The sequence below is a fragment of the Poecilia formosa genome, unplaced genomic scaffold (assembly GCF_000485575.1).
Source record: "Poecilia formosa unplaced genomic scaffold, Poecilia_formosa-5.1.2 Scaffold90, whole genome shotgun sequence".
Lineage (NCBI taxonomy): Eukaryota > Metazoa > Chordata > Actinopteri > Cyprinodontiformes > Poeciliidae > Poecilia > Poecilia formosa.
Window position 1 is genome coordinate 1,247,627 of NW_006800029.1, and position 13,478 is coordinate 1,261,104.

At 38.9% G+C, this 13,478-nt stretch overlaps 1 protein-coding gene across 2 annotated transcripts; it reads right to left on the bottom strand.

Moving 5' to 3' along the window:
• Positions 1-5,321: 5,321 nt before the first annotated feature.
• spata2 (spermatogenesis associated 2) lies at positions 5,322-13,329 on the bottom strand. Of its 2 annotated transcripts, none has more exons than XM_007557663.2 (3): positions 13,222-13,329; positions 11,406-12,215; positions 5,322-10,422 (listed from the first exon to the last, which is right to left on the bottom strand). In XM_007557663.2, the coding sequence occupies exons 2-3, from the start codon at positions 11,748-11,750 to the stop codon at positions 9,067-9,069; spliced, it is 1,701 nt and encodes a 566-aa protein (XP_007557725.1). In that variant the 5' UTR covers positions 11,751-12,215; positions 13,222-13,329; the 3' UTR covers positions 5,322-9,066. The 2 variants fall into 2 exon arrangements, with proteins under 2 accessions (XP_007557725.1, XP_007557726.1); XM_007557664.2 differs by lacking the exon at positions 13,222-13,329 and adding an exon at positions 13,144-13,219.
• Between the last annotated feature and the right edge of the window lie 149 nt (positions 13,330-13,478).

A 13,478-nucleotide genomic window follows, 5' to 3' on the forward strand; every position in this document is an offset into this window, starting at 1 on the left:
AAAAAAAAGCCTTTGTACTCTGAACTTGTGTAAATGTCAAAAGCTTTGACTGATTTTTCTTTTTCATGTAACTTTATGAAGTCCTCAGTGATAAAAGAGGCCAAATCCACAAAACAGGAACCAAAGGAAATCCATTTTTTTTTTCATGTTATGTTTTTTTATTTTTTACACAATGTCGTTCCTTTATATTGAAAGAATGTCAATAAGCAGAAATCCTTTCAACTGACTCTAAGCCAACCTTGAAAAATATATCTGCTGTTGAAAAGCAGATACCTACCTGCTGCTAGTAGTTGTCTTGTCAGCTGAGTTCCCCCTTTATTCTAAATTCTCAAACAAAATTTTTATGATGTAATAAGATGCGCAAAAAATAAATCACAATTACAGATGCAAGAGAATTTTCTCCTGTTGGTGTTAAGAGCAAAATATTTCTAAATGCGCCTGTGGGAAATCAGATATGATGAAGCTGAAGATCTCAGTTCTTTTCACCACATTTATGATCCACTTCTGTAATTTTATAAAACTGAATATATACTACAGGAGGTCATACTTCTTATAGGGTCTGGATTTTCTTCAGGAAAACATGATATAAGGCAGGGATGTATGTAATCAATTAACTTTTGTGCTAGTTTAAAAAAAATGGTGCTCATGTAGCTTCAACAATTTTGTAAAATGTAAAAAAAAAATCTTAAATTATATGTGTTCCCTGCATATATGGACAGAATGTGGTTAATGGTAATCAAGTTTTAAATGTAGGTGATGATATGGTATAGAAAACAAGATGGGCATTTTTAGTTACAAAGCAAAAATTCTGCCAAAGCGGAAGTGGGCGGAGCCTATGACATTTGGTCGAGGACCTCTTTGTGATTTTTTTTGTAAACCAAAACGTGTTGTAAATCGGAATTTTGTCTCTTAGTTAATTGAGGTATTTGAATTTTTAGCTTCCTCATTTTTCAATTTCCTAGACTGTTATATTCACGTTTCCCAGCATTTTCTGGTTATTTGCCCTCTGCTTACAGAGCAGAAGAAGAAGAATGAAAAACAGAACAATTACAAAAGGGTTCCTTGTTGCACTGGGAGAAGAGGAACCACACTAGTGGGTCAGTGCCACTACTGTGGAACCCTAAAACCTGCAGCCAACATATAGATTTAAGTTGCTAGGATCAAATCATATTTTCCATCCAGAAATCTAACGGAAAATATGTTAAATATCCAAACCAGAGCAACCTTTCAGAGCTGAGATTAAATTATTGGTCATCCTTGGATCAAAAAGCTTTATGTTCAGCAGAGTCTTATTTGAGAAAAAATAAATAAATTCTCAGCACAATCTATGACTTGCTTGAAACCATATTTCCATCTGACAAAATATGACAAACAGACCTTGAAGGACAGAAAGAAAACTACTTTTCAAGCCTTGACGAGCGAGTACAAGAGCGGATATTAGCCTTGGGTATGCATGAAATAGAGGCATGGACACATTTGGAAAGCATTTATGTTTTATGACTAATATTTTTTTTATGCTTTCCAGCTTCAACGACAATAGCTTGGAGGGGAAAAAATGGAAAAGAAATTGTTACAGGAATGGTTAGTGAACTGGGTTCACTGGATTCATTCTAAGTGCCACAGTAGTACTGTCCCCTTGCAGCAAGAAAGTCCTGGGTTCAAGCTCCGACCTTGGTTCTTTTTGCACAGAATTTGCATGTTCTCCGTGTGCATGTGTGGGTTCTCTCTAACCTCTCCTTGGGTGTGTGTGTGTGTGTGTGGGTGTGTGTGTGTGTGTGTGTGTGTGTGTGTGTGTGTGTGAGCATGAATGTGTGTCTTGTTTGTCTCTGTGTTGCCCTGAAATGGACTGACAACCTGTCCAGGGTGTAACCCTGCCTCTCGCTCATAGGCTGCTGGAGATAAGCACCAAAACCCCTGGCGACCCTACAAGGATAAGCATGTTAGATAATGAATGGATGGATAGATGGATGGATGGATGGATGGATGGATGGATGGATGGATGGATAGATGGATGGAAATGCGATAGTTGGGTACATTTGGTTTATATACATTCTACTCAGACAAGTGATATTAACTCCTATGAAGTACAAAAGTAGTCACACTTTTTGAAATATTCCACAAGTTGTCCTCTGAAAACTACAGCAGCACAACAGATTGCACTTAGGGATCTTCAAGAAAATGGGGTTGATTACTAATCAATGTTGCGGTTCTTTGACATGATTTCTCAATTTCATTTTTTCTTCTTCTTGTACTTCACAATTATGGACTGCTTTGTGTTGATTGATCACATAAAATTCCAAGAAAATATATTAAAGTTTGTAGCTGGGCTGTGACAAGCTGTGATAAATTTTAAATTGCATTGATATTTTTGGAAGAAACTGTAGTGAATGTGCTACAAGAAAAGATGTGTGTATTTTAAGATAACTGTCATCTTAAGACTCCTTAAAATGACTTAAAAAAAAAAAAAGAACGGCTAAAATCTTTTTCCAAGTCCTTATGGGTGAAATCATGACACTGGCTTCACAAGCACATTAACATTTTATTAACTCAGAGAATTGTAAAATAAAATTTTTTCTCTTTTACTTAAGGGCAAAATACAATAAAATTGTACATCTTTGTTGAAAACAACTGCACGTTCTTATACTATGTTCTCACTTCATCCTTGTTCTTTTAAAAGCTAAAATGTGTGACTTCAGTCGCTATCTTTCTGTCTTGCTGCTCTGTAATGTTCTCTTCTCAGTATGTCTCTGACTCCCTCAAGGCATGTAAACGCTGTTACTCAGCACACTTCTGACATGTCCCAGAGGAAAGGATGATGCAAGGACACTCCTCATGCCACTTCAGCATTTCAGTTCCTACAGAGATCTCAGTAACATCCATCGCTGCTGTTACCCTAACGGTGAAAACCCCTACTGCTATTCAAAGCAATTGCTGGGAGCAGGTGCATTATGATTCCCAGTTTGTTATGTTATTATGGTTGGCGGCACGTTCCGTACTCTGGTTTTTATTTGCTAAATCTCCCTGAGCCATCTGCAAGTCGATCCAAAGTATGAATAAATCCTAAAATGTCTCTTTTAAAGTCAATAAAAATGTCCCACATAAGCACAGAACTAGATATGTTATGCAGGAATGCAAATATGAAAAATACTTTATTTGATCCAGGTTGCAAATAAAGTCTTTACTTTCTTTTTTTTTTTTTTACCTTAGTAATGCACAAGAAAAAAAACAAAAAACATTGCACTGTGGAGCAGGAAAGTAAAAGTTCCCAAACTGTAGTAGACAAGTTCTCTGCTGATTCTGATGAACATTTGTTTGTTTGCCAATGTCAACTGGGGTAGATTATGATAATAAATTATGCATATCAGTCCTCTTTAACATTCAAACACTGATCTGCATTAATAAGATGCATTACCTTCTAAATACAGCGCTTTCACAGAAGTGCAGGGGGCGCTCCTGAAGGCCTTCTTTAACTATTGTGCAGTATGTTGGAGCAGCAGCTTATCTACAGCTGAGAGGAAACAGTTAGATAAGCAACTCAGGAAGTCCAGCTAGGTTGCCCCCTCGACCCAGTGCAGGTGGTGGGAGACAGGAGGACTCTGGGTAAAACAACATCCATGATGAACAATGTCTCCAACTCCACGCATGAAGCCGCTGCTGAACGGGAGAGCTCCTCAGTGGGAGATAAAATCATCCTAAATGCACAAAGGAGAATTACAGGAGATCCTTCCTTCCAGCAGCAGTCAGATTCTACACCCACTACTGGCAGTTGGACAATCATTCAGCCAGTTTCACTCATTTTTAAATAACATTTTTACTGTTATTGCACATCTGCGTCTCTGTACTGCACTCACATACTGTATTGTAAACAGTCTGTCTTGTTAATGTTTTATACACATGCACATTATATACATTTAAGACAAAAACACCCTACTCAGTTTCACATCTCTTGGATCATGAGAAGGATCTTTCTCTTTCTGATAATTATTTCATTTATATACATTTGTTTTGTTTTGTTTTTTTTATTACTACTTTTTGATCTTTTGTGTAAACCTGTATGTCTTGGTGCTGATGTTAAACCTGAATTTCTACACTGTGGGACAATAACGGCTATATCTACTCCACAAAATATATTTATATTCCACAAAAAGAAAAAAGAAAAAAGTCTTGTTATCTATCGCCATCTGGTGGTCAAGTTTGGAAAATTAAACAATTGAGCAGTGAACAGTCCAAACACCTTGCAGCAAAAGGTGCAGGGGTAAAAGGTAGATCAATAACCAATTTACTATCCATCCATGAATTTACAGTAAACAGGCCATCTGAGCTTTCCATGGATGCCCTGTTTGTAGGGTTTCAGACTTCATCTTCCATATTTTATGCTATGAGATAAGAAAGCAGTTATTTACACGTTTTAAGTTTTTAAGACTGAAGACTTAATATTAATTTAATAAAACTGCAGTGCAACAATTGTAACATTTTCTGAATATTTTATTCATCATTTGTGAAGACTACTACTTCCTGTTTCTAACCAATTTTCTTTAGGTAAGGAGGCAAGAGGCCAGAATGAAGCATAAAGGACTTTATTCTTGTCAAATAAAGGTGAACACTAAGTAGATACACGTCTTCATTTGGGTTTCTTTAATTCCCTCATCTACTTGGTGGTCCACTTGCTCAGGTCTGATATATATACATAACCATCAACATACGGGTTCTTGAAAAATCATTGCGGTACAGATCTCTGAAGGGAATCCATATCCACATGAAGATGAATGACTGACACCAAAATGCAAATAAAGGTCTTCATCAAAGCAATAAGCTTGTGTTTTTAGAGTTTTATTCTTCAAATTATTTTGCAAAATCTCATTTACATTTCTTTTTCCATATATATATGTATATATTTATATATATATATAATATTCACCAATTAACAGTTTTGGCTATTTTCCCTTTCTACCCCATTTATGCCCACACACTGATCCTAAGTTAAATACCCCTTCACATACACATTGTGCGATGATCCTTAGTGCCAAGGTAGGTGGGTGGGTGTTTGGGGATGGATCTGAACAGAGCATGCCAGGAGAAAGGCTACAGAAACAGGGGATGGGAATGAGGCAGCCCAACTACAACACCTGTATGAAAACAAGATAACCACACAAAAGGTAAAGGGAGTATCTTCTTCCACAATGTCTTAAATAATTCTGGTGCAAGTCAGACCAATTATGTTAAAGAGATTGATGTATAACATCATAATTTCTTCCCAGAAATCAGTAATTCATGTTGATAAATGTAAACTCCACAAAGTCTGTTTTGTTTTTTTGTTGTTGTTTTTTTTTCAAACTTCTGAAATAGAGCCAACTAATCTAAAGGCAGCCCTCAAGACTGTTTAGCCCTTTGTAGTGACCAACACAAGTCATCAGTCTATTGTTTACAGTCAGAGCCACATCAAATGGAGTGTAAGTGGCCATCTATGTTGATTTTCTTCACACGCTTCTTAAAAAGCCCACAATCTACAGACAAAAACACAACTTTAGCAAAAAATAAAAAGTAAAAATCACAGATTTATAGGTTACATTAGCTTTACATCCAGACAAGCCATACAATGTATTCGTTTCCACTCCAGCGAGAGTTGTTCTTCATTTGGCAAAACGATCACTCTTGACACATGGCTCAATACTTCTGAAAGTCCTCGGTGATGCTGGTTATGAATTGCAAACAGAGCTACTGATACACAACTATGCTGAAACATTTGAAAAGCCTTGGCTGGATGGAAAAAAAATTTTAAAAAAATTGCACATCTCCCCAAAGGTCACAAGATTTCTTGATACGCCAGTTTAGATAATGTTGACATCTCTTAAAGAGCCTTCCATCTACAACGAACTGATATCAAAACATCCCTTTTGATCCGTTTTAATGTGTTTAAGACAACACCTGACTTTAGCTTTTAAGGAAAGGAACAAAGAGGTTCAAAATTAGACATTGCTTCCTGAATCCAATGTCAGACAAGGTCATTACAACACATTACCCCCTGTACAGGTGTACAATATTCTGCTTTAAAAAAAAAAAATTAAGATGCACTTTAAAAAATATCAATAACTTTCTGTACTTTTAATCCATTTGTTCTGAAATCCAGAAATGAATTTTACATTTGGAGCCTGGAGATTAAATAGCAATGCTGAAATAACAGATTGATAAGACATAGTATCTGACATTAAAAAATAAATCAAAATATTCTATGATAAGAGAGCTATACAGTCTTAAGGCATTCAGAGGTTAATCCTGACAGCACATGAAGGCTCGAGCAGCCCAAGCAGTCTGTCAAAAATAAATCAGACTAACTTTTATTTTTTTATGAGAAGTGACTGGAAATTAGCCCTTGGTAACTATAGACGTTTTACATGGAGAACGAGAGTAAACACCACACGGACCCATTCAAGCATGGGCTAACGTTTAAACCGAAGCAGCATACCTCCAACACCCAGCTATGAAACAGATATAGGAGAGGGGCTCCGAGTGTTTTACAGCAAGCTGAAAGACTTCAACTGGTCAAATCAATGTAAACTTGCAACTAATGTGCTCAAACGTTAAATTTCAGTTAGAGATGCACCAAAAAGGTTTTTCCAGGCCAATTCCGTGTTTCCGTCTTTTGACATTTTACCTATAAATTCTGACGGCTTCCAATTTTTATTTTATTTTTTTTCTGCACAGCAACAAAAACAAAATGTGCAATAGCTTCTTTGACAGCAGCTGTAGCTTTGCAAATAATGGAAATAAAACATTAACCCTCGATCTTTAATTTGTATTGAGTGCATCAAGCTACGTGCTGATTGCTGATGCATTTGTACACTGAATTATCCAACCGATCATCCTTCACAGAGCATCAAGGGAAACGTATCCAGATCTAAACTCTGACCTCATCGATTGGTGCATCCCCAAAAAGTAGTGTAGCAAATGTCTGCTTTGAAAAGCTATTAACGTTAAATACTTCTATAATAGAAAGCAATAAAGTCTAAATTAATTATGAGACTCTGAGCTGGTTATCAGTGCTGAGCTGAACTGCAACATAAGTGGTTTCTGTCTTTTGCCTATCCAACCAAGAGAGAAAAACATAAATGTAGCCCAGTTAAGTAAGGAAAAGTAGAAATTTCAAATTAAAATTGGTTTTGCTACTTATTAAATGGAGTCAAGTATTTGTAACAAGAATATTCTACACAATTCCCCCTTCACTAAATAAACATCTAAACCTGATTCCATTTTATAATACATTTGGATGGTTTTCTGAGGTTACCGCACCACCTTTTAAACACAGACAACTTGTTAATTAAATGCTTTGTTCCGTTTATTTTTTTCCTCTAATATTGAGGCTAGTTTTAATCCACAATGTCAAACTGGGTGTAAGCTGATGTGAATTGAGGTAGACAGAAACCATTGAGGAGGATAAATCTTCATACTGCCAAAAACCAACCAACAGTTTTATGTTTGTTAGTCACCAGACTTGTTTACAAGCATTACAAGGTTTCCTGTGACCCCACTTGAAGCTGAACGAGAATCACTAATTTGTGGAGGAGGCATCATGAATCATGTGGGGTTTGTGGGAAGTAATGAGAGGGACGAGGCCTGGAACTGACACCATCGGTCTGACGGAAATCATCTTTAACATCTCGAGTTCACAGCAGCGTTTAAAACTGAGCCAAAGAAAGAAAATTACAAATATTTCAGGGTAAATTTACAAGGCGTAATATTTTAAATAGAACATATGTCTCTTCAGGATATCTTCTACCCCATATCAACATATGTAAGATGTACATCCAGAAAATGCCAGACCTCATGCCCATTTAACAGTCTCACATAGTCCTAGAGAACAGAGAGTTACTGACTTCCAGTGTGTTTACTTTTTTTTTTTTCCAACATTTTTCAAGTTTTCTAAAACATTACCTTTAAATATTAGGCAAGCTCAGGTCTTTTCTACACATACATACACACACTCATACATAAATATATACTGTATCTATTTATGTATATATATTAATATATTAGAAGAATTTTTAGCTGAGAAGTTAGGCAAAGTGTATAATGTTCGTCAGGGCAGATTTGATTAAAATGAGATGAAGTTTAACTAATTTGTCCAGTTTTCACCATGTGGAGAGTAAAAAAAAAAAAAACTAAGAACAGTGGGAAGCGCAACGTCAACGCAGGATGTCTGAAAAGCACGTCATCTGGTAAAACCAATAAATAGAGAAAAGGCTTACAGCTTTACAAGGCAGAGAGTAGGCATGGGCCAGTTATAGGTACTGAGGTATAAGACGGTGTAACAGAATGGACATTTCAAATCTATGAGGAAAAAAAAAAAAAAGATTTCCCTCATTCTGTTCCTTCATATTAAATTCAAATTTCAGTTCAAAATACTTTATTAATCCCAATGGTAAATCCAAAGTTACATTTTATAATAAAGTTCCTATAATGAGATGCCACAGGGCATGGAGTAGTGCAGTGGACCCCTTTCATTTTCACCGTATGCTAGCGCCATTTTAACTGTGACATTCCCATTAAGGAGCTGGACCCACCTGCCGGTGGCCTGACTAGTTTTGTCACTCTAAAGAGCAGAACTGTAAAAATATTGTATTCTGCACAGTCAACACTTAAAAACTACTCAAAAATTTAACAAGTGTAAAAATAAATGTAAAGATATATCTATAATGATCAATGTCTCATTATTTTTAGCCACATTGGGAAGAACTAATGCTTCAGTTTTAATTTATTTTAACATTTTACTGTTTTCATTTTCTGTGTGCACTCTATCATGATGCGTGTATACCATGACAGATCATCACAGCGTGAGAATCTCACACCGGCCCATGCCTAGCGGAGAGCTGGGTTAATGACATGGCTCTGTGGCATGTGCATTCCATGGGTCTACTGTCAGCGAGTGAGAATGCACAAGTTGGAGAAGAAACCACCAGATAAAAACAGAAACCAGAGAATGAACTATGTAAGCCAAGCTTAAAGCAATAGTGCAAAACGGCATTAAATGTTAAGGGATTGTACTGAAGGGGATTATTCCACCTGCCTGCTTCATCGATACACTAGGTGTGATATGGTACCAGATTTAAAGTTGAGCTGATGGTTGGGCACAAAGTTGTGCTGAGGATTCTTTCGTGTGCACACATCTTTCGCATACAAGCCCATGCAAGAGTCACACGACACCTTGGAGCAATTTACGCAGGTGTGTGATGCGCCTGGCTTGTTGCAAAACCCACATCGTGACCCCCCAATACTTATGCGCTCCGTGCTCCCTGCCTTTGGTGTTGTCATAGCAACCGACTTGCTTGGAAACAGTTTGGTGGGCATGAGGGGTTTTTCCAACATCTGGGGGTGAGGATGGGGATGAGAATGAGAATGGGTCAGGGTTAGAGGGTGTGGATGGAGATGGGGATGAGACTGGGCGTTAGAGTAGACCGACAGCTTTTCCTTCACGGGAATGTATCCGTCAAGGGGGCGTGGGGATTTCGAGTGGTAGTCCTGGAGGCCACAACAGGGGGACGGATCTATATCGTGGCAGGCGGAGCAAAGAATCATGTCACACCTCTGACAGGATGTCATGGTGGAGCATCCCAGTCCACAACCCTGACACTTCACACTACCATGAGCTTTGAGAAGCCAGCCATCTCTGGCATCACGCGGCTCTCTGGATGGCGGTCGAGACGGAGTTTGCCTTCCTCCCGTCCCGACACCACCTCTCTCTGTGTACAAGTCAATGTCATCTAAGGAGGACATGTGGTAGGACGTGTAGGGGTCAACTGCAGGAGGCGACTGCATGGGGAAAAAGTCTGCAACAGGGCTGTAGGCAGGTGGAGCTGCGATAGAGAAAAAAGATGCAGAGGTGTTGGGCCTGATAATCTCGTCCTTCATGTCTTCCTCTGTGTCCACAAACAGAGGCTCCTTCCTTAGACTCAGAGACGCCTTCAGGATAGGCTTGTTGACTGCTGGGTGCCAGTGACCTGCCCCATCTGTAACATCCACAGACTTGGACGGTCGGCTTCCTCGTCTCAGGTGGTGGGCATGAGGCCTTTCTATATCCAATGGTCGAACAGACAACCGAGCGATATCTGCCCCGAGGCTGTCTCGTCTGCGCAGCGCCTCAGCGCAGCCAGCTGCATCATCTCTACAACCCCGGCGGAGCTCCAGAGCTTCCAGCTCCGAGGCGGAACCGCGGGCGAGAGCCACCACCTCCCCTAGAAGACGACACTCTGCCTGGGCCAGGAACAGCTCGAAGGCTAACTGGCGGAGATGACTGCTGTCCCCTGGGTGGTCCAACAAACGGAATTGCGAATCATGGTCACAGGTATATCCAATGGTACGCATTAGCGTTCGGAGTTCAGCATCAGAAATGGCAGACTGCAGGTGGTACACATAAGGGCCTGTGAAGGTCTAAAAGAGAGAGAAATCTGTCAAACACTGGCACAATATAAAATAAAGGTCAGTTCATGGTGTGAATTTTATCCTTAATGCAACTGGTCTAAAAATCAGCATGACCGCAGCTCAATCTAAAGATTCATAAATCAATACCACTCAAGCACATTTTTCGGTAGAATTTGTAATAAGGAAAGTATTTTATTGCAATACGTGAGCTGAATTTGCATGTGTTAGATGTAAACAAACATACAAGGATAGAAAGAACTTCAAACTATTTCCTAATTCCAGGTTCTTACAATTCTCAGGATATTGATTACAACCAGAGTTTGTTCTAAAAAACAAATTTAATATTTTATTTGCGTCTCTTTTCAACATTTAGAATGCAAAATCATAATCATTTTAATTACTAAAAAGTTACAGATGTATGTAAAACAGTTATTTGATAAATTTTCTGGAAACTAATGGGTAAAGACAACTACAGTGACCCTTCAAGAAGAAAACACAATCTAAACACAGACAAAACCCACAGTTTACAACAATCAAAATAAAAATAAATGTGTATAGTTCCTTTTCCTCCTTAAATGTTCTGGGAACTTGCGGGAAGTATCCAAAACCTCGCTTAGAGTGAAGCTTCTGGATACGGCCTAGCACTCCTTAAAGACTCAAGTATTCAAGTAAAAAGATAATTATTCTGACTGTATTTTAGATTCTCCATCTCAGCAACATCTAAAATAACAATATGGACTTAAACAAGAAAATATGTTACAATCAGTGCATTTATGTGATGAGAAATCGCCATAAAAATTATGAGAAAAAAAAAGCTCTGAAACATGAAACCTTTTTGGGCTGAAACTTTGAGGTAAGAATCTACCAAAGGTGTAACCCGATGACTGTCTGGTATTTATTAATAAGTAGCGCACACAAGTATTATTCCAATGCTAAGTCTTATTCTGACACCTGCGATGTATAATAAAACCATGACAATAAATTACACTCACCTTTATACATCGAAACTCTTTCTTCCAAGGAAAGAGCAGGAGGTTGGTGCAGATGGTTTCCAGTGTGTGAAAGGCCCTCTCCAGGCTCTTAAGGTTGCCTCCTCTCTGGCATCGGAGCGAGTTCTCCACCATCTCGTAGAAACGGACCATGCGAAATCGATGTCCAGGGTCTGGCTGATAGGCTCCGAGCAGAGCTGTCGCTGTGGAGAGTAGTGCCTCGCTGTCCTTGTGCCTGCTTTTGTCTCCCTCCAACGTACTTCCAGCTCCCGTATATCCCCCCTCCGGACGCCTTTCCAGTGCCGTCACATACCTCCGGAACAGGTCCTCTCTCAACTTGGCATCCATTATTTGGAACAGACAATCATTCAGATACCAGAGAGACCCTCAGCTCTTCAGGCACGCCTCGATTGGGGATGCCGCATTCAAGCACCATTTTAGGTGAGCATAATTTACCGTGCACATTGGCACACACTAAATTCCAATGTTCTGGAGAGAGAGAGGAGCAGATAGACTCAATAGCCCATCCTCTAACCACAAAACAACTGTGTTTTTGGTAGCTTTCAGTTGGCGGAGCAAGGCAGCAGCCTGTATGGTCGTCTTTGTCTGGGCATCTCTTCTTAATCTCAAAGAACAACTTGTTTCAAGACAAATAGGTCTGTGTCACACAGACAGCAAGGAGGAGATTTGCTCTCTGGTAATTCAAAGTTGGATTTATGGAGTCCCTCCTTTACTTCAGTATTTGTAGAGTTTGAGGTCACTCATTTGGAAAAGTCAATTTTAACCAAATGGTTCTTCTCAGCAATTTCCAAACTGAAAAGAAAAACAAAAAAACACAAAGGACAATTACAATAAAAAGTAGTTTTATCACACATATCAAAACAAGAAAAAGACATGCTATTTGAGTCTAAATATAGAGCCAATTAGTACAGTCTTGATCTGATTATTGGTTTCAAGGTATGGTTTAAAATCTTTTCAAGAAGACAAAAAGACCCACAGTATTCTCTTGTATGGAACATAAGTAAGGCAGTACCGATCTATGCCAGTATCAGTGCTTTGAGTGGGATGCTGAGGATGTACTGCGTGGGTTCCTGAATGTTGGTTAAAACACTGATACAGCTAGAATGATTCAATTATCGACATGTTTGTTGCAGCTACACAGATTTGGATAGTTCAAGTATAGATAAGCACATTTAAAGGTAGAGAGTGACACTTTTCTGTTTAAATTTGTGCAAGTGAAAATGTGGGCTATGGCAAAGAGCAGCTACCTTTAAGAAGCTATTCACTTACAAACCCCAAAGTTATTAATGGAGGAGTTATAATGTGTCGTTTATCTCTTTGCGATCGTGCGACTGTTAACTACAAGGAAGAACGTACTTGTCGTTCTTTCGCAAGCTGGCTATTCCAGTTTCATTACAGATACAGTGAGCATCTTGTAGCCAGCTAGCACGCAGTGTTTAACACCCTTTTCACTGCGTATATCAACTGCGACAGCAACGGTAGCCGTATACAAAGACCAGGAGAAAACACAGCAACAGCTTTTTCATGGATTATCAATCTCAACCCCTAAAACAACAATCGAGAAAGACCCCAAACTAAACGAAGCAGTGAACGCCCATTTCATCAGAGCTGCCTAGCTAACGTTTGCTCCTAGCTAGCAGGGCGTTCCATCGTAACCAGGATCTCTTTATCGGGTTTAGAGTCATTTATCAACACAAAAAGATCACGAAACAAAAACTACGTGATTTATAGTAAATATGCTTCTCTTAGGGAAACCCGCCGCCTTTTAAACAGAAACCCCGCCACCCGTGTATCTTACCTTAAACAAATGTTTAGCCTGGCTAGTTACGCCTCCTCAGCTGTTGAAAATTCCCTTCATCGCAATGCGCATGCGCTCAGAGCGTCAGCATCGTGTCACCCACGTGCTGAGGAATAGAGGGCACTGTGAGACACAAAGATGCTTGTTCAGAGCAAAACAGACATTAGGAGATCAAGAAATGTTGTATTTCGGGTTTCACACTTTTTATTTTCCTTTTTGAATTTGAATGACTATTTACATAGTTCTGATTTTTTCAA

Coding starts and splice junctions, on each gene's coding strand:
- spata2 (XM_007557663.2), bottom strand. CDS start 11,750: ATGGATGCCAAGTTGAGAGAGGACCTGTTCCGGAGGTATGTGACGGCA. Junction 10,423..11,405: donor AAGAGTTTCGATGTATAAAG/GTGAGTGTAATT, acceptor TCTCTCTTTTAG/ACCTTCACAGGCCCTTATGT.